General features: G+C 38.2%; 1 protein-coding gene across 1 annotated transcript; it reads left to right on the top strand.

Moving 5' to 3' along the window:
- Positions 1 to 394: 394 nt before the first annotated feature.
- On the top strand, positions 395 to 1,054 carry LOC141685369 (uncharacterized). The gene has a single exon (XM_074490475.1). It carries the CDS (start codon positions 395 to 397, stop codon positions 1,052 to 1,054), a length of 660 nt encoding a protein of 219 aa, XP_074346576.1.
- Positions 1,055 to 21,168: the final 20,114 nt, after the last annotated feature.

The raw sequence follows: 21,168 nt of genomic DNA, 5'->3' as shown, positions 1-21,168 counted from the left end.
ATTTGAATATCTACCCCGAAATGCAGTGAAGTCCCAAATCTTATCAGACTTTATCATAGAATGCAAATTTGACAATCCTATAACTGAAGAAATATCATTTCCACAAAAGGCTTGGACTCTTTACGTCGACGGATCGTCAACGTCATCATCAGGGGGCGCAGGTGTCATTTTAATCAGTCCAGAGGGCTTCAAAATACAACAGGCTTTGAAATTCCTATTTCCAGTAACAAACATTGTAGCCGAGTATGAAGCTTTGTTAGCAGGGTTGCGCCTAGCGATTGAGTCGGAGGTGAAGATTTTAGAAATATTTGGCGATTCGCAGCTTGTCGCAAAATAGTTACAAGGTGAGTTCAAGGCACACGCTGCTTGAATGTTGACATTTTTGAAACTGGCCATGTCCTTACTGGAGAAAGTTTCGTCATGGACGATTAAGAACATTTGCAGAGAAGATAATCAGTGGGCCGATGCCTTATCCAAATTAGCATCGTCTATCGTCGCAATGATAGAGGCAATTTATATCGAGGAAAGAAGGGTCCCCTCTATTGATATGGACTTTTCATCCTCCGACATGCTGAAAGTCAATGAAATCTCTTCTATTACAGATTGGTGTCAACCTATCTTGGAATACATTTTGCAGAACAAGCTGCCACAAGATAAAGGTGAAGCTAGATCCATATCATACAAGGAAAAGAACAATTGTGTGCTAGAAAACAAGTTATATCGATACAGTCTCGTAGAACCACTGCTTCGATTAGGGCCAAAAGAGTCCAATATATCGATGGTTGAAGTCCATACTGGAATCTGTGGGGACCATCTAGGGGGCAAAAATTTAGCCCTTAAGATAGTGAGGCAAGGTCTGTTTTGGCCTACAATGCGAAGTGATTGTGAAAATTGTGTACGTAAATGTAAGTCATGTCAGCTATATGGATGGGTGTCTCATCAACCCTCAGTGAAAATGATTCTGTTCATCAACCCATGCCCTTTCTTTCACTGGGGCATTGACATCGTGGGCCCTTTCCCAAAATCTAAGAATCAAGCCAATACATTGTCGTGACTGTCGACTATGCAATAAAATGGATTGAGGCTAGACCTCTGGCCAAGATTTGCGAGAAGGAGATTATTGAATTTTTAAAAGAATACACTGTGTTCAGATTTGGGGTACCAAGAATCATCGTAACTGACAAAGGAACCCAATTTGTGGGAGAGAAGTCCACAGAAACACTTTGGCAACTCAAGATAAAACATATCAAGTCATCGGTAGCTTATCCCCAGGCCAATGGACATGTTGAAGTTTCTAATCGGATAATCCTACAAGGGCTCAAGAAAAGGGTCGATGAGTTACCAAGGCCATGGGTCGATGAATTGCCAAATTTTCTCTGGTCTTATAGAAGGACCCCTAGGAGTTCAACGGGTATCTCTTTTTTAAAATGGCTTTTGGATTGGAAGCTGTCTCTCCCGTCGAAGTGTCTTTCAACTCTTCAAGGGTTGAGTATTTTGATGCTGAAGCATCGCGAGAAGGAATTCAGCTCCACAATGTTCTTATGGAAGAAGTCAGAGACGAAGCATCAAAAAGAGTTCTCCAACAACAAGCACGCACAGCAGCCTACTTTAACAAGAAAGTAAAGGTTAAACAGTTCTCGGTTGGGGATTTAGTCCTTCAAGAGTCGGCAGCATCCCAACCCACTATAACAGGAAAGTTCAAGGCCCCGTGGGAAGGACCGTATCAAGTGACTCGACGGTACTCCTCTCAAGAATGCTTGGAACGCTATTCACTTGGAGAAATTTTATCATTAATGAGTTTGTTTGAAATGTATGAATCAGAACTATCTTTAATTATGAAAAAATGGTCTTGACAAAAAGGGGTTGATATGAGATCCCCGTTAAGACACCACCCTAAATTATCAATACAATTTATTACTCTCAGATGTCTTATAATTCATAAATATAATTATTCGTTACACTAATAATCTTCAGCCCATCAAATTAGGGCTCTCTAGAAAGTACATGTATAAAAGTAAGTTTGAACAGTTTCTGGGAGGAGACCTAGTTCCTCGAGGGTCGAAGGACCTTACCAGATAACGGGGGTCGCTGCATTAGAAAAACTATCGTCTGTCGAGACTGGAGAAAACACCAATCAAAAATATTTGAAACGCTATCTACTTGAAAAAATATTTTCAGTAGATTAAGTCACTTAAGTTGTGGTAATAAAAACAAGAAAGTCAAATTGGACTATAAAATTGGTTTTAACATAAAGGGGGTTGTTATGAGAACCCCGTTAAAGGAAAAATCTTCCCTTTTAAGCTTGCCTATGAAAAATAACACTTTTGAGCAAATCTAGAAGTTCAAGGTAATAGAGATTGGCAAATCAAAACATCACGCCAATATAAAAAGGAAAGAAAGATTAACAAGGATAATAATACTATCACACAATCAGATACGATTACTGAAAATTACAAAATCCAAAAATGTTATACAAGAACAAGTAAATTACGTAAAAAAAGCTATGGAACTTGAATATTGAAATAAAGATGAGCAATATATGAAGATAAAAAAACTAAAGAACCCTTTTGGGATACAATTACTGAATTCGAAGTCATTAAATTCCGAAACCAACGGCTAGCCTTAATAAAAATTTATAGTAAAGTCGAAAATACGCCCGCGGTAGCAAAATAAGTCAGACATTATCTTCAGGAGAGATGCCAACACAAATCCATCACAAAACCATAACGCACTTAATCAAATTAAAACATAATTCAGAAATTACATCGACCCACGAGGCATTCCTCGCCTTCAAGGGTCGGCATCTTTCTCCCTATGCTCCTCAGCATAGTCTCGGAGGTAATCCGCGAAACCATGCCCACTCACATCAAAGCCGGAAATCTCCATTCTCTTGATGCAACGTCCATATCCATCTCCGAGGGCCCCAGCTATATCTTCGATACCTTTCTCTACCTCCAGCTTCAAATTCAGATTTTCCGTCTCTAAGGTCTCACTCTTCTCGCGAAGGGCAGTCAGCTCGGGCCTTTAGAGCCTCACGCTTCTTTGTCTCTGCACCAAGCGAGGCATCAAGGCTCTTGACTCTAGACCCAACATCCTCCAACTCTTTGATCAGTCGATCATTGGACAACTCTAGATCACTTATCTTCGTATCAACAACACAGAACATACAACAATCATATACTTAAAAGTACATAAGAAATACGAAGGGAAGACAAGTTAAGAAATTTACCATCATATAAAAAAATTATCATTATTATATATATAGTAATAAATAATAATAATAATAATAATAATAAAGAAAAGAAGAAATAAGAAAAGGAACATAAACAAATAACAAATAAAAACGAACACATGTAAAATAAAGTATGAACAATAATTAAATAAATATTTAATTAATTTTATTATTTTCTCTTTTTCTTTATTTTAATTTTGATGTGCAGGTTGTAATTAGAGACCAAATAGCAAATCTAAAGATATTGCAACAATGTTCGTGCGGGACAAATGTTAGGCCAAAGAAAGAGGAAGGATTTAAAATAGGAAATTAGAATCTTAGAATAGGAGTTTGTAATAAAAAGCCCAATAAGAGGCCCAATTGTATAGGAAAAAGCCCAAAAAGGCTCCCTATAAATATAGGCCAAGGATCTTACTTGTAAAGGGTTGGAAAAATAAGTATCAATAAAGATTATTGTTCCTCACATAAACATGGCTCATATTTAGGGCCATCATAGACATATCCATTACATATATCTATCCATAAACATCCCTCTGGTCCCCAAAAGCACCTTTCCGATAATAGGTTGTTCTATCCTTGTTTCGATTGATATATGTTAAGGCAACTAATCTAAAATCAAATTAACTAAACTTACATCGTTCCATCTTTCATCAGAATCAGCAAGCAAAAGAGAATTAACCAGGCCTGAATGTACTAGAATTTGAGCAACACATTCAATTTGTGGTTGCCTTCCCACAACAGGAACAAAATATTTCTAATTAGGATTTAAAAAATGTCCAATTTCATTTTTTTAATTAGAGCGTATTAAGTTAACAAAAATATACATTATTAGAGGGGGAGAGAGGGGGGAGAGAGGGGGAGGGAGGGAGAGAGAGAGGGGGAGAGATAGATAGATAGAAAGAGAGGAGATTACGGGTTTATCGGAGATGATGTATTTGCCGACGAGGAGATCCATGCTGGATCGGAGACCAAGAGTTGAGCGGGTTGAATGTGAAACGATGCTGTTTGCTGCCATAATACGAGAATCGACATGGCGTAATCTACCAGCCATTTCATATTGTAGATTCAATTGATGTCAATTGATGTAAAACCCCCAATTTATTTGAAGTTTCAATCTGTAAGATTTTATCAATATAAGTACCTGGTTTAAATCATCGACCCGTGAGGTAGATGATTAGATTCGATTCAATTGAAAGCTGAGAGGAAGTGTCTGAGAGCTGTTTAGAGAGAGAGAGACCCAGAGAGATACTTAGTTAGGAAAAATTTGACTTATCCAAATTTTACCCGGGTTGTTCAAACGCTTCTCCAAATGTTTAGAGTCTACTCTCCCCCCGCCTGATCGAGAGCCCAATGATAGCCAACATTGCTAATTTCATTTTATTTTTTAATAATTTTTAAGTTTAGTGTTCAAATTTTTTATATATAAAAAATTATCAGTTACTAATTAGTATAGTTTACAAAATTTAACAAAAAATTATTTTATCAATCTTAGCTAATATTAATATTATTGCTTAATTATATTATCAAATATGATGAATTTTGAAGTCAAATAATTATATATATATATTTATATATATATAACTTTTTGTAAAATGTTATTTTTTTACCCATTAACGCCTTATTGTAACATAAGTTTCCACATGTTACCGTATGTAACACTTTGAACCTATAATAACATGTTACAAATGCCATGGTAACATCAAAAATATTACGTTGCCGTATGATAAAATGAGCATAGCTAAGGTAACATAAGTTTGTAACACACATGATTAAATAATTATGATAGGCCATCTATGGCATAGTGTAATGGTACCACTTTATTTTTAAGCACTTTCTCTTTTCGATCTAGAATTTGTACGAGTTGTTCCACATAAGATAGGTCTTGCTGAATTTCCACTGGTTCCAATTCGATCATATGGCTAGCATCCGCATTATACTTCTTTAGAAGAGAGACGTGAAATACGTTATGAAGATGTTATATTTGCGGAGTTAATGATAACTCGTAAGCCACTTTTCAAACTTGCTTCAATACTTCGAATGGCCCAATATATCTGGGGCTCAGTTTCCCCTTTTTCCGAATCTAGATAAGCCTTTCCATGTATATCACTTTATTAACGCTTTGTCTCCGGGTTCAAATAGCATATCCTTTCGGTTCTGATCAACATATTTCTTCTGTCGATCTTGAGCAGCTGTTAGAAATATGTTGTGTACTTAATGATAAGCTACACAAAACACCTTAGTAGATTTAATTTAGTGATTTTGTAGATTTCAATGGATGATCACTCTAACATTCGTTGAAAGGGTAGCTTATGTATTAATAAGTTTAGTAGCACATTTCTGCATATTATAATGCCTTAGAGAACTAGATTTTGTAGAATGTTTTAAGTCATGTTGACTTCTAGATTGATATGCAAGATAGGTTGGCCAATTATAAATTTTAGATGCCTTGTAATCTTGTATAAGTGAAATAGAGTTAATTGTTGTGAAAAGACTCTCAACGGATGTTCCACAAGGTTTCAACGGATGATCAACTAGAGCTTCATCAGATGTTCAACAAGACTCTCAACGGATGATCCAAAAAAGTTTCAACGGATGATCTAATTGAGTATTAATGGATGAACAAATTCAAAAAAGCAGTTGATAGTGACTTGACAGTCACATACGTTGATTGTATGCAAATGGAATGTGGCAGCCTATTTACAGGTTTTAGAGAATAAAGAAGCATTTCCATTTCTAAGCTAAACTGGAGATATTCAAAGATGCTGGATTGAGAAATGAAGGAGCATGAAATTAGACTAAAAACATTTTATCTTATTTGTTTTTCTTTTTATCATGTAACTTGGTGATATATAAACCAAGGGTAGTAAGTAGAATAATTATCGAAGTTAGAAAGTATTTACCAGAGAAAAAAAAGAAGATACATTGGTAAAAAAATTCTATGTTCTTTGTAAGTTCAACTTGTAAGCAGTTGTGTACAAATCTTGCATCACAGAGTTCTCATATTAATATATATCTCTGGTGGATATATTTAATCCGCCATATAGTTTTTAAATACTTGTATTTGATTACTTTGTGTTTGATTTCTTCAATACTTTCATTCCGTACTTTAGCTAAATCAAACACTGTTATATATTCATAGTAGAACAGTTCTTAAAATCTAAAAAGGAGCCAAAATTACATTCAACCCCCTTCTATAGTACTTTGTTTGATTGTTTGGTAATAACAGCAGCTACCAGTCTTTTGCATATCACTTCCACTTTCTCTTTTATTTCTTGGACCAGTTCTGGGCCCAACAACTTGCGCTCACCAACTTCATTCCAATATGTAGGTGATCTACATTTTCTTCCATACAATGCTTCATAAGGCGGCATGCCAATACTTGTATGATAACTTTTATTGTAGGAAAATTTAATCCGTGGCAAATGATCGTCCCAATTTCCTTTGAAATACAACGCACAGGTTCTCAACATATCCTCGATCGTTTGAATAGTTCTTTCACTTTGTCCTTCGGTCTGCGGATGATACGCGGTGCTCATTTTTAACTTCATTCCCAAATGGAATTGTCGCCAAAATCCCGAGTTCAATCTCGGATCTCTATCTGACACGATAGACAGTGGTACTCCATGTCGCATTACAATTTCTTCCTGATACAGCTTGACCAATCTTTTCAATGAGAATTTTTCATTGATAGGCAAGAAATGCGCCGACTTTGTCAGTCAATCGATAATCACCCAAATCGCATCATGATTAGCCTTGGTCTTTTGTAATCCTACCATGAAATCCATCGCGATATGTTCCCACTTCCATTCAGGTATGTCCAGTGGTTGAAGCAATCCACTCGGTCATTGATGTTTTTCTTTTACTCTTTGACACGTGTATCACTTACTTATCCATTCTGCGATTTCATTTTTCATATTCGCCCACCAATAATTCTCTTTCAAATCCTTGTACATTTTCGTACTTCCTGGATGAATCGAAAATCTTGAATTATGTGCTTTATGTAAGATTTCATTCTTTAATTCCACAACATTAGGAATCCAGATACGTGAATAAACTCTATATATCCTTTTATCATCCTTTTGAGCTCTAACCTCTTCTCCTGTCAACATGTCCTTCTCGTGCTCTATCACTTGTGTAAGGTCCCGTAAGAGGGCTATTTTAAGCAAGAAGGGGGGTTGAATAGCTTAATTACCAATTTAAAAATTGTTTTGGCATTTTAAAAATATTTTATCCCTTTTTAAAACTTTACCGAGTGGTTATGCAGTTTATATGTGCGGAAAATAAAGTGCAAGGAAAGAAAATACCACACGGTGATTTTATCCTGGTTCGCGATGACGCAACCTCTAATAGATTCGCTCACCCCTACTCCAGTCCTCGAGCTCCTCTCCCGGACTCGGGATTTTCCCTTATAATAAACTCGCTCCTTTAGTAGGCGGAGAAGCCTTTACACCCTTTACAAGTATTTGTCTTGGTGCGTAACACAAGGGTCACCACCTCAAAATAAATGTATTACCTACACAACTTATCTTAGACAATAACTCCCCGCTATTTCTCCAAAGTTGTTGTAGAACCTTTGTCTGGACTTGGCTTCCTTAGCTTTTGCTGGTCTTGAATCTTAGTGATCCGGTCTTGGGTCTTTCCTCTTCTTCACGGTACGAAGACTACTAACTCCCCGTTAGTACGTCTAGGACTTGGGTCTTAGAACGAGAATCACCTCACATCACTTTACCTCACTACAAAACTAAAAAGACAATCCACGAAACAAAACAAGTAGGAAAAGTTTTGTTTTGAACTAGTATGTTATTGTACTAGCCCACAAGTAGAATAATATCGAAATAAGAATATTAAAACTAATTAATTATACTTGACTTAGAATAATACAAAATGGTCAAGTATATTTATAATTACTCCTTTATAGATTTAATATAGTTGTGGAGTAATATGAGAAGTCCCTTTTTATATTAAGCACTTATGGCTTATGACTTCTTGAGTATTCTTCTTCTTTCGATTAAGTATTTATGGATCAAAGCATACTTTAATTACAATCTCGGAGTTGTAATTTTACCTTTAAGTATATCAACTTAAGGTTTTAAGGTATACTTGTATATTGACGATTATAAGGTCAAAGTATACTCTTTTAACTTCAAGCACGTTTATAAGATTTATGAGTCTTAGCCAAGATCCAATTAAATAAGTGCAAATAATTGGCTTTAGATTGTGCTTTCGAAATTTGGACGAATAATTACGAGTATTTTATAGATATCGTAGTATAACCCCACGGAAAACTGAAAGATGTTAAAAGGGGCTTATACGATATGACTCGTAATTGTTTATATATACGATATGTGCTAGCCAAGATCCAATTAAATAGCGTAAATTAATTGGCTAACTCATGGATTTGATTCGTCCTTAATTTTAACGGATGATTACGAAGTGTTTATAGATCGAGTTATAATCCCCCGGAACACTAAAGATGTTAGAAGGGATTAAAACTTTGCTTCGTAATAATTTATGTGCACAAAATGGTTAGCCAAGATCCAATTAAATAAAGTGCAAGTAATTGGCTAATTCGTGAACTTAATCCGTTTTGATATTTGACAAATTACGAAGTGTTTATAGATCGAGTTATAATCCCCCGGAACACTAGAGATGTTAGAAGGGATTAAAACTTTACTTCGTAATATTTTATGTGCATGAATAATGTTATCCAAGATCCAATAATAAAAATAATTGGCTAACTCGTGAACTTGGGTCAAATATAATCTCCCCTTTGGAGATAAAGTACTTTTGTTTATAGATCTTCTTTTTGAGATGATTTATGTGAAGATCAAGTACTTATTCGAATTCCGAGTTCGAATCTTAGTTCTCTTGAGAACTTTGTTTATAAGAGATCTTGTATTAGAGCTTAAGATGAAAAAGAGAAATTAAGTACAAAGCTCAAATAAAAAGAACTCAAATAAGAAGCTAAAACTAACCACTTTTGAAAAACGGTCGGAAAAGTTTGCCGGAAAAATTCGCCGGAGGTTCGGCCGGATTTTGGCACTTTGGTCGAACTTGGGCAGCTCTTCGGGAGGCCGGGAAGTGATAGTGGATGAGCTCACTTTGTGGGATAAAGCTTGGTTGGGTGAAGCTATGCTTGGGTTTCAAAAACCTTGTACATATGTAAGTATATAGAAGAGAGAGAAGTTTTTTAAGAAGAAGTGTGTGTGTATAGAATTTGAAAGAGATGAAGAGAAGCACTTCTTGAAAAAATCCCAGAAACTTTGTGGCTCTTTAGATTGAAGAAAATGGGTTGGGGTAGGGGTTTATTTATAGAAGGAGTTGGGTGGATTGAATGGTTGATATTTGAGAAGGAATGAATGGTGAATGAAGTGTATCACATGGATTGATGACATGGCAAGTAGGTTGTGTTTCTTTGCAAATGGGAAGGAAGCACAAGCTAGTATTCATTCAAATCTCAGCTGATATATATATATATATATATATATTAAATATATATTTTCCTTTTCTTTTAATCATTCTTTAATTACTTTAATTAAGGATTAAGCACCATTAATTATGACCACCCCAAAAACTCTTAAATAAATATCATTAAAAATATGATAATTACCTAAATATTATAAAATGATGTCCTGCAAAGTTTGGTCAACTTTAGTCAATGGTAACTTGGTTAATCGTGGTCAACTGTGGGACCAACTACCTCGATTTTTGTGCCTGGACAAAAAATTCTGATGCTACGAAATTTTTACCATACTTAGAAAATACCATTTAAATGATCCATACCAAATTTCAAGTCATTCTAGAAAGTGGAAGCATTTTATCTAAAAATAAAATTATTCTGTCAGCCTTTCTTACGAGTAAAAATATCATTGGTCTTGAAATGAAGGAGATGGATCTTTTGACCAAAGTTTTGACTTAAATAAATACTTAAAATATATTTCCTGAGATATTAAAATATATTTGGATGATAGGAAATGTGTTTTAGTATTTTTTGATTAATTTTCTCCGAGAAATGCTGATTTTTACGAACCGGGAGAAAATTGTTGTAAGTATACAAAAAATGATTTACAGAACTGGATATTAATATTCCAACCATAAATATTAATAAACTTTGAATAAAAACTCTTTTGATATATGTATAGATATATTTTGGAGTGAAGAGTTAAATATTTTTGATATAGCACGAGACCTCTAAAGAATATTTCCGATATATTCCTTATTCGAGCTTGCTGCCATATTCCTGTTACAACACAAATCTAAGAAATATCATATCTTGATGTTTCTTCTTTGATCATATTGACTTAGAGATATATTCCATAAAGATATAGTTTTGATATGTCACAAAAATAGAATATCTCTTTTATATGTTTAAAAGACATGATTTTGCTAGTTTGACTTTTTGACTCTGATTTGGATTAATTAAATTCATGTCCTAATGGAGAGGATATACGTGTTCTTGATTTTATGTTTAATCGTACAAATACCAAAATAAATAATATATCGAAGATATCCTTTCAACTTGCTCCTGACAAAGTCGAAACTTTTCCAAAATCTCTGGCGGAAACGTCATCGCGTACATCACTTCACTTTCCATTTTCAGAATTTGTACCTTTATTTATAATTCCTCAAATTTCTTGATCAATTCTTCGGACATAGTTAACAGACTCAATCATTCCTTGCGGCTTAGCGCATCCGCTACAACATTCGCCTTTCCGGGATGATAACTTATTGTATAGGCATAATCTTTGATTAATTCCAACCATCTTCTTTGTCTCATGTTCAAGTCCTTCTGCGTAAAGATATACTTTAAGCTTTTGTGATCCATATAAATTTCACATTTCTCTCCGTACAAATAGTGTCTCCAAATCTTAAGTGCAAACACAATTGCTGCTAACTCCAAATCATGCGTAGGATACTTCTGCTCATGCGGCTTCAATTGCCTTGAGGCATATGCTATCACCTTTCCGTGCTGCATCAACATACAACCTAATCCTTTATACGAAGCATCGCTATATATAACAAATTCTCCTTTCTCATCAGGCAAAACCAATACTGGTGCAGAAACTAACCTTTTCTTTAGCTCTTGAAAGCTTTCTTCACACTTATATGTCCAAACAAACTTTTCATTTTTCCTTGTCAACTTTGTCAGGGGAACTACAATCTTAGAGAAATCCTGAACGAATCGTCGATAATAACCAACTAGTCTTAAAAAGATTCACACTTTCGTAGGAGTCTTTGGTCTTTCCTAATTCATAACAACTTCAATCTATGCAGGGTCCACTTTGATCCCTTCACTATTGACTACATGTCCAAGAAATTGAACTTCTTTCAGCCAAAACTTGCATTTAGAAAATTTCCCGTACAATTACTCTTTTCTCATAATTTCTAAAGCAATCCTCAAATGTTCCATGTGCTCCACTTCCGATCTTGAGTAAATCAAGATATCATCGATAAACACTATCACGAACTTGTCCAAGTATTTTTCGAATACTCGATTCATAAGATCTATAAAAGCAGCTGGCGTATTTGTCAATCCAAACGCCATTACTAAGAATTCATAATGTCCATATCTCATTCAAAACGCCGTCTTGGGTATATCTTCCGCCTTAATCTTTAATTGATGGTATCCAGATCTTAAGTCGATCTTCGAGAAATATGTAGCTCCTTTTAGCTGATCAAACAAATCATCGATTCGCGAGAGAGGGTACTTATTCTTAATAGTTAACTTATTGAGTTCGCGATAATCGATACACAATCATATGCTTCTGTTATGAATCAAAAACTAAGGTATAATAATTGATGTATTTATTACTAGGGAACGTGAGCTTCGAGGCTCGATTTGACTGCTCTTGTGTTTCACGACTCAATATGCCTTAACAAGATGCCTACGTACCTTGCTGTATGCCAAGAATCAAGTCAAAAACGTAGTTCTGATTTGTGGGGTGAGGCCCCTTATATAGATGTTGGGAGCCTTGAATTGGACTTGGGTTAGGAGACTTGGTGGGCAAGTCTCAGAATTAAAATGGACTTTGGAGTCCTAAGAGGTAGGAAGCTGATTCCTTATCCCACGAGGTTCCTTGGAGGTCAATCTACTAGGATTTATTTCCAATCTAGGACTCATCTTATCAGCTGACTTATCCCTTATTAATGAATTACGAAATTAATTAATATTCAGGGTTTTGGGCCCTCTCAAATGGGCCTGGTTGTTGGCCTAATCCTGATATAATTAATGCCTTATTAATTATATACTCGGGCCTTATTTTAGTCCCTATCATTTCCCCCCCAACTTCTGGTAAACCGTGAAAAGGTTTCACAGAAGTTAAGTTCATTCGTTCCCTCACAGGGTATCATTTTTGCGAAAAGTGTGGAGCGACCTACATATTTACAATGATTTGTCTTTATTCCTATTATTTAGGAGTTACTTTTATTTCCATGAATTTTTCCCTTAATTTTTGGTATTTTTCCTTAATTTCCAGGAATTTTCCCTTAATTCTGGGATTTTTCTTTAATTTCTGGATTTTCCCCTTAATTCTGGGATTTTTCCTTTAATTTCTGGATTTTTTCCTTAATTCTGGGATTTTTCCTTTAATTTATGGAATTTTCCCTTAATTCTGGAAATTTTCCTTTAATTTCTGGATTTATTCTTCATTTTTTGAAAATATTCATATTTTCCAGAAATTTTTTAAGGAATTTCCTCTTTTTCTCTTCCCTTTTTTCTTCTTTTATCTCTCTTTCTCTCTCTTTCTTTTATACTGTTCGACCAGGAATCCTGTTCGACCAGGATCCTGGTCGAATTAACCCCTGAATTGCCCAGGTCGAAGCTATTTCGGGCAGGATTCATTCGAGCAGGAATCTTATTCGAATTTCGGCCAGGATTTTATCCAAAATAATTTTCTTTTTTTTGGCGACCGGATCGCAATCTTTTCGGTTAAGATTTTCGTTTTTGACCGAATTATACCTCCTTTCTAGCCTTGGTCGAAGTGTTTTTCGATCTGGGGTGTTCGACTAGGATTCCTGACCGAATTTCGGTCAGGATTTTTCCTCCCCCTTTTTTTTTATTTTCTGACCCTGATTTTGACCTAATAAATAGCAAACATTTTCCTGGTCGAAGCTTATTTCAGCCTCAATCATTCGACCAGAAATTTAATAGAAATCCTGATCGAATTGGGTCAGGATTTTTTTTACTATATAATTTTATTTTTGAGTAACTTCTTGGGGCCAGGTCTTTTTTATGGGCTTCTATGGCTCATGGGCCTAGTTTTTCTGGGCTTTTTCTGGACGCTTATTTTGCAGGGCCTTCAAGGGTTTGGGCCCTTATCTAGGCTTATTATATATTGATCCTGGGGCCAGAATTTGGGCTTGATTTATTCCTAGGCCCAACAAGATTTAATTTTTTTATTTTTTTTGAATTGGGCCTTTATTTTGCAGAGCCTTCATTTCAAACATTTGGGCCCTTATATGGGCTTGATATTCCTTTTCAGGCCCAAAAACTTTGGGTGGATTACTTTTTCATACGTGGTTCTTTTTATTGGGCTTTCAATACCTAGGCCTAGCAAAATTTGGGCTGGGCTGTTATTTTAAACCCAAATTCCAGAATATTCTGTAATTTCTTTATGTCACTTTTATTTCCAGATTTTTCTGGATCCATCTAGAATTTCCTCAAGAATATATATTTAAATCAAAATTCTTCCAAAACTCTCTGGAACATTCCAGAGTTTTCTTGTGTTTGGGCCTAAATGGACTTTTCCAGGCCCAATTTGCCTTCCAAGTGCCTATATAAGAGTGAGGTGGGAGTGAGATCTCCTCACACTTCTCATTTCACTCCTCAAACACTCTCCTTTCTTCTCAACACTCTCCACACTCCTCCCTCTCTTTAGGAATTTTCCGGCAACCTTCTTAGCCTTTTCGGGCCTCCCTCCCCTTCCAAGGTTTCAAGTTCCCTTCAATCTCCCTCAATGGCAGACAAGAATTCTGAAAGAGCTGTTAAGATTGCCTCTGCTTCAAAACGAGGTAAGGATATCAAAATCCGCTCTTCTTACATGTCTTTGTTAGATATGATTAACACTAGGGGGGAAGAATATCCCTCAACTACACATTTTGACTCTTTCTATCATTGCAACACATGGCACAATATAGATTACGATAAGTTAAATGCACGTTATAATGTTCGTCCCCCTCTTAGACTAGTTCCCGTTGCCGGTGGCGATCGTACTTGCCACTGGAAACCCAACACTCTTTTTGTTTACACAGATGCCCTTAATGTTGGTCTTAGGTTTCTTTTTCATCCTTTTATTCCCCACATTTTAGCAGATTTGCAAATTAACCCCTGTCAGCTTCCTCCAAACGCCTGGAGGAATATTTTATGTTTCATGGTTTGTTGTCTTAGGGGAGGTTTTCCTTTATCAGTAGCAGTTTTTAGGAAAATCTTCCAGTGTTATAACAGTTCTTCGAGTATCTGTGGTTGGTTCTACATTAAACAAAGGCCCAAGTGTAAGCACATTTTTAATAGTGCCTTCATTCCCGACAATAACCAACATTGGAGGAGTAGTTTTGTCGGGCTAGGGTGGGAGAATGGAGACTGGGGCACCCTCTTCAGATCTTTCTTCGGTAAGGTTAGCGATGGTAGCCTCAAATCCATTCACCTAACCCCCGAGGAAACTATCATTTATGATGAACTTACTTGGGATGATGGTGCCACTGTCAGCTGGACTCTTTTAGAGGAGTTTTCCCTTATCCACATGGGGCTCTTCTCAGTTTCTCAATAGGGTATTTTTCTTCCCTTCTTGTTTCTATTTTCTCTCATGCATTATTGACACCACTTATTTTTGTTTTTCTCTTATTTTTGCATCTGCTAAGGAAATTAATGAGGATAATGTGCCTGTTGTCGAGGAGACCGCGAGGATGAAGAAGGCTCGCCTTGCGGGTCTAGACACTCGGGGGAAGGCTACAGAGCCTAGCTTCTTAAGGAAGCATAAGGAGCCCGTGGTGGAGGTTCCTGCTGAGGGGACTGAAGCCCAAAATGCCCCTATCTCTGCTCATGCTCCTGTCTCTGCTGCTACGGGTGCTTTTCAGCCTCTTTGGGGATTCCGCCGAGGGGATATCGTGGTTGGATCTACAAAGCACGCTTGGGATTGGTCTTACCACGGTGTAACCCCCAAGGACTTCACTGAAGTGGTAGCTACTCCCAACCTGGAGAGGATAAAGCTCATGGGAGCTCAGTCCTTGGCCTCGGTACGACTCTTTCTTACAATTTTACTCTCTTTTTTACTTGTACCATTCACTTGCCTTATATCTTTGTTTATCGTTTCATTTCAGTCTAACGCCTACTTCCCGGGCACTGTGAGGCAAGTTGAATCATGGAAGAGGGCCTCAGACAAAGCTGATAATGCCCTCAGGAAGCAGCAAAGGAAGTACGCTGCTTTGGAGAGAAAGTTGAAGCGTAAGGAGGAGGAGCTCGGAGAGTCCAATGCTGAGCTGGTTGTGCTAAGGGCTGAGAAGGACAAGGCGATTGACAACTACCTGGACTCGGAGGAGTTTACCCAATCTATGAGGGTGAGGGATGACTCGGTGTTCCCTGGATTTTTTAGGACTGGCTGGGACACGGCCCTTAGGACCGTAAACGAGGCTTGCCCTGATATTAACCCAGCGGACTATGTCTGCCCTGACGACGAGGCTTTACTATAGAGATTCCACACCCGAGTGGTTGTCTCGGATGATAGCTCTTCCTCAAGACCCGCTTATTCCTCCTCCCGAGTCATCTTCCAGGCTTGCTGCAGATGATAGCTCTTCCTCCTTCGGGACTACTGAGACTTCCAGCGAGAGCGACGAAGATGATGATATGGATCCTGAGGGCACCTCTGCTCCTTAGAGCTTTTCTAGCCCTGCGTGGCTTATTTATTTTACTTTGTCTTTGAGACTTAATTTATCAGACTTTGTACTATTTATTTGAACAATTTTTATTTATCGAACTTTATGCTTTCATCTCGTGCACTTGCCACAGGGATTTAAACATATTTCGAGAACTTTTTAAATTTCTTAAACAGTTGGGATTCATCCCTTACATAAGTCTTAATAAACCTCAAAATAAAACTAAAATATGTAATCCTAAGCAAGCAAAGCTTTAAGGTGTTTTTCAATGTACTTGTTAGCTTGACAAGTGAGAATCACGCTCAATTACTTTACACATAGTAAATCTTCAGGATTTGTGTATGCCAAGTCCTCGGGACTTCAAAAGCATCCATAGTCTTCATCTTGTAGGTTCCTCTACCTTGAACACTTTTGACCTTGTATGGTCCTTCCCAATTTGGGGCAAGTTTCCCTTTCTGCCCAACACCAGAAGCTTCCATCTTCCTCAGGACTAAGTCACCTTGCTTGAAGAACCTTTTCTTAACCCTTAGGTTATAGTAGAATAAAGCCTTTTTAGATATTCCATTATCTTCGCATGTGCTTCATCTCGTACTTCATCAATTAGATCCAGGGCTAATCTCTGCCCTTCTTCATTTTCCTCAGCATTAAAGGCTTGAATTCTGGGAGACGAATGTGATATCTCTACAGGAACAACCGCTTCTGCCCCATATGCTAACATAAAGGGAGTTGCTCCAGTCGTGACTCTACAGGTAGTCCTATAGGCCCATAGTATCGGGAGTATTTCATCCACCCAGTTATTCCTTGACTTCTCGATCCTCTTCTTTAGTCCATCCAGGATTATTCGATTTGTCACTTCCGATTGCCCATTGGCTTGCGGGTGAGCCACAGAGGTAAATCGTAACTCAATTTCATTTTCCTCACAATACTTCTTGAATTACTCATTGTTGAACTGTATTCCATTGTCAGTGACTAGGATGCGAGGAATTCCATATCGGCACATGATATTTTCCCACAGGAATTGTGCAACCTTCTTAGTTGTGATCTCGGCCAAAGGCTTGGCTTCAATCCACTTAGTAAAATAATCAGTGGCTACAATCAGGAACTTCCTTTGTGCCGTGGCCATGGGGAAAGGCCCAATTATATTTAATCCCCACATAGCAAAGGGGATGGGAAAATTGATTGAAGTCAACATCTCGGGGGGTTGTCGAACAACGAGTGCGTGTTTCTGACAACGATCACACTTCTTCACATACTCTTTGGCATCGACCATCATTTTCGGCCAGTAGAAGCCTAAACGGGTTATCTTATGAGCCAGCGCTCTACCCCCCAAGTGTTGCCCACAGATACCTTCATGTACTTCTTCAAGAGCCAAGCGTTCCTCATCGGTCCTGAGACATCTTAAGCAAGGAACTACATAAGATCTTTTGTACAAAATCCCATCTATCAAGGAATATCACAGTGCTCGAACAGCCAACTTCCGTGCTTCAGTCGTGTCATTTGGCAGCCAACTAGTTTGAATATGGGCTTTAATGGGATCTATCCATGACGTCCCTAGCCCTATAGAAGCTACAAACTTAACATCAATGCTCCGCATCTTCAGAACGCGGAAGTATACACTTCCTGAACTTTCCTCTATCTCAGATGAACCAAACTTTGACAATGCATTTGCCTTAATATTTTCCTCCCTTGGGATGTGCTCAATATGGCATTCATCGAATTGGGTCATCACAACTCTTACTAGGCGGACATACTTAGCCATCATATCATCCCTTGCCTCAAACTATCCCTTCACCTGGGATATGACCAACTTCGAGTCTCCACAGATCTTCAGGTTCTTGAGTCTCAGTGTCCCTACTAGGCCGAGGCCAACTATTAGAGCTTCATATTCTGCCTCATTGTTTGTGGTTAAAAAGTCTAACTTCATAGCATATTCAATTAAGAACCATCGGGGCTTTGTAAAACCAAACCTGCTCCACTTGAACTTCCTTCTCTTTGTCCCCTTTATCTCCTTCTGTGTTTGGAGGTATAGTATCTTCCTGCCCCCGACTTCTTGGTTGGGTAGGGTACATTCTACCACGAAGTCAGCCAAAGCCTGGGCTTTTATTGCCATTCGTGGCTTATATTTGATGTCGAATTCTCCCAGCTCTATTGCCCACTTAATCAGCCTCCCACTAACCTTGGGACTATGAATAATATTTCTCAAGTGCTGATTTGTTAGCACTTCAATATTATGAGCCTAAAAGTAAGGACACAACTTTCTTGAAGCCATTACCAAGGCTAAAGCAAACTTCTCAATAGTTGAATAATTCAACTCAGCTCCATGCAGAATTTTGCTAACATAGTATACGGGTTTCTGGATTTTAAGTTCCTCCTTAACCAATACAGCGCTCAAGGCATTCTCTGAAACGGCCAAGTACAAGTATAAAACTTCATTCAGAGCTGGCTTGGCCAATAACGGGGCCTGGGCCATATATTTCTTTAATCCCTTAAATGCCTTCTGGATTTCCTCACTCCATACAAAATCCTTAACTTTGTTTAAGGATTTGAAGAACGACAAGCACTTGTCCCCAGACTTTGAGATGAATCGTCCCAATACAGCAACCCTTCCAGTGAGCTTTTGAGCATCTTTGATAGTTTTTGGTGGCTCCATGTCCAGGATTACCTTTATTTTATCGGGATTGGCCTAAATTCCTCTCTTGGAGACCATCAGTCCCAAAAACTTTCCAGATCCTACTCCGAAAGCACACTTTGTAGGATTTAACATCATCTTGTGGTATCTTATGACCTTAAAAGCTTCCCTCAAATGGGTTATATGGTCAGTCTTTACTAGGCTCCTGATTAACATGTCATTGACATAAACTTCCATGGTCTTGCTAATAAAATCCGTAAAAATCTTATTTACCAACCTTTGATAGGTGGCTCCTGCATTCTTGAGGCCAAATGCCATAACAAGATAACAATAAACACCAGAGTCAGTAATGAATGATACCTTTGGGATATCGTCCTTATGCATCTTGATTTGATTGTATCCGCTAAATCCATCCATGAAGCTCAGCATCTCATGTCCAGCAATAGCATCTATCAAAGTATCTATCCTTGGCAACATGAAACAATCCTTTGGGCATGCATCATTTAGATCATTGAAGTCCACACACATTTTCCATTTTCCATTGGCCTTCTTTACCATCACAAAGTTCGCTAACCATTCTGGAAATTGTTTCTCCTCAATGAAACCAGCCTCTAAAAGCTTCTCTACTTCCTGTTTTATAGCTTCTTGCCTTTCTGGAGCAAAACTTCTTTTCTTTTGCTTCACCGTCTTCCGAATCGGATCCACATTCAGCTTGTGAGTAATCAGTTCTGGGTCTATGCCTGGCATATCAGCTGTCGACCATGCAAACACATTATTATTTTCTTGTAAAAATTTCACCACCTTCCCTCTAGGGGGCTCCTCTGGTGTGGCTCCAACGAAAGTCACCTTCTCAGGATCCTCGGGGGCTAAAGGAACCGAAACCAAGTCTTCTGCTGGCTTCCCTCTTTTTTCATCATTCTCTCGGATATCTAGATCTTCAACAGGCGGAACCTCCCCTAACTCCATTTGCCCTCAGTGAGGCCACATAACAACTTCTAGCCATTTTTTGATCTCCTTTTTCTTCTCCAATCCCATTTCGGGTGGGAAACTTCATGACTGAATGGTAGGAAGAAGGGACTGCCTTAAAGGCATGTATCCCCGTTCTTCCCATGATAGTGTTGTAAGTTCAACTAGCCTTCACCACCACAAAGTCCAACATCTGTGTTGCTTGCCTTGGTTCCTGACCTATGGTTGTTGGTAACTTGATTATCCCTTCAATGGGGCACTCTACTCCCGCAAATCCATATATCGGCATGCTAGTTGGGGTCAATTGGGAATCATTATAACCCATCCTTAAAAAGGTGTCATGGAGCAAGATATCCATGGAAGCACCATTATTTACAAGGACCCTCTTCACTGGGTTGTTCCCTATTATTGGTGTTACGACCAGTGGGTCATCATGAGGAAATTTCACTCCCTCTAAGTCAGAATCATCAAAATACCAATGTTAGTCCTGTCATGGCCCTCTTCGGGGCTTCCCCAATAATATGCATAACCTCTCTAGTATATGCTTTCCTGGAGTTCATGGATAACCCGGCAACAGTTGGTCCTCCAAAAATTGTTTATCACAGGCTCTCGGGGTCCCCGTCCTCCAAAGATTGTATTTATAACCGGTCCCCTAGGTGGGGGATTCCACCCCTGATCATCTTGGTCCCTCCTACGATCTTCAAAGTTCTTTCTCCCATTGTTATTCCTATCTCTTCCTTCCCCAGTGTACTAGTTTAATCTTCCTTTCCGAATGAGGAATTCTATTTCATCTTTCAGTTGCCTACACTCATCGGTGTCATGACCAACATCTTTGTAAAATCTATAATATTTGCTCTTGTCTAGCTTGGCAGGATCAGCCTTCAAGGGTTTAGGCCAACGAATATCTTGATCTTTCTCGATTTCCATGAAGATCTGGCTTCTAGGAGCATTCAGCTTAGCGTATTCAGTGAACTTTTGCCCAGGTCCTCCCTTTTTTGGGGTTGAATAAGGGTTTTGCTCAGTTCTGGGATACTTGTCGTTAATAATATATTCCAGATCAGTTTTTCGCTTCTTGCCTCCAGTAGGCTCGTTACTTACTACTGTCTTCCTCATGCTCTCCTCCACTTTGATGTACTTCCCGACCCTATTTTGGAGCTACAACATGCTTTCAGGGGGGCGCTTGGCCTAGGACATCTTGAAGAACTCATCCTTAGTTCCCTGTTGCAGCGCTATCATGGCTACCTTGTCATTAAGGTCCGGGACTTTTAAAGCTTCCTTTGTGAAGCAATTCAGGTAGTCTCTCAAGGATTCCTTCGTTCCTTGCATAATACTCATGAGGGATGCTGAACTTTTCTCATACACTCTCCCGCTAATGAACTGCTTAATAAAAGCATGACTTAATTCTCTGAAGGACCCAATAGAGTTCGGGGGCAAACGACTATACCATCTTTGAGCCATTCCCGACAGGGTTTGA

Source organism: Apium graveolens, chromosome 9 (genome assembly GCF_009905375.1).
Source record: "Apium graveolens cultivar Ventura chromosome 9, ASM990537v1, whole genome shotgun sequence".
In the NCBI taxonomy this organism is placed as follows: Eukaryota; Viridiplantae; Streptophyta; class Magnoliopsida; order Apiales; family Apiaceae; genus Apium; species Apium graveolens.
This window is presented reverse-complemented; position numbering and strand designations above follow the sequence as displayed.

Bases quoted from the DNA above. Each gene is read 5' to 3' on its own strand.
- LOC141685369 (XM_074490475.1), top strand. From the start codon at position 395: ATGTCCTTACTGGAGAAAGTTTCGTCATGGACGATTAAGAACATTTGC.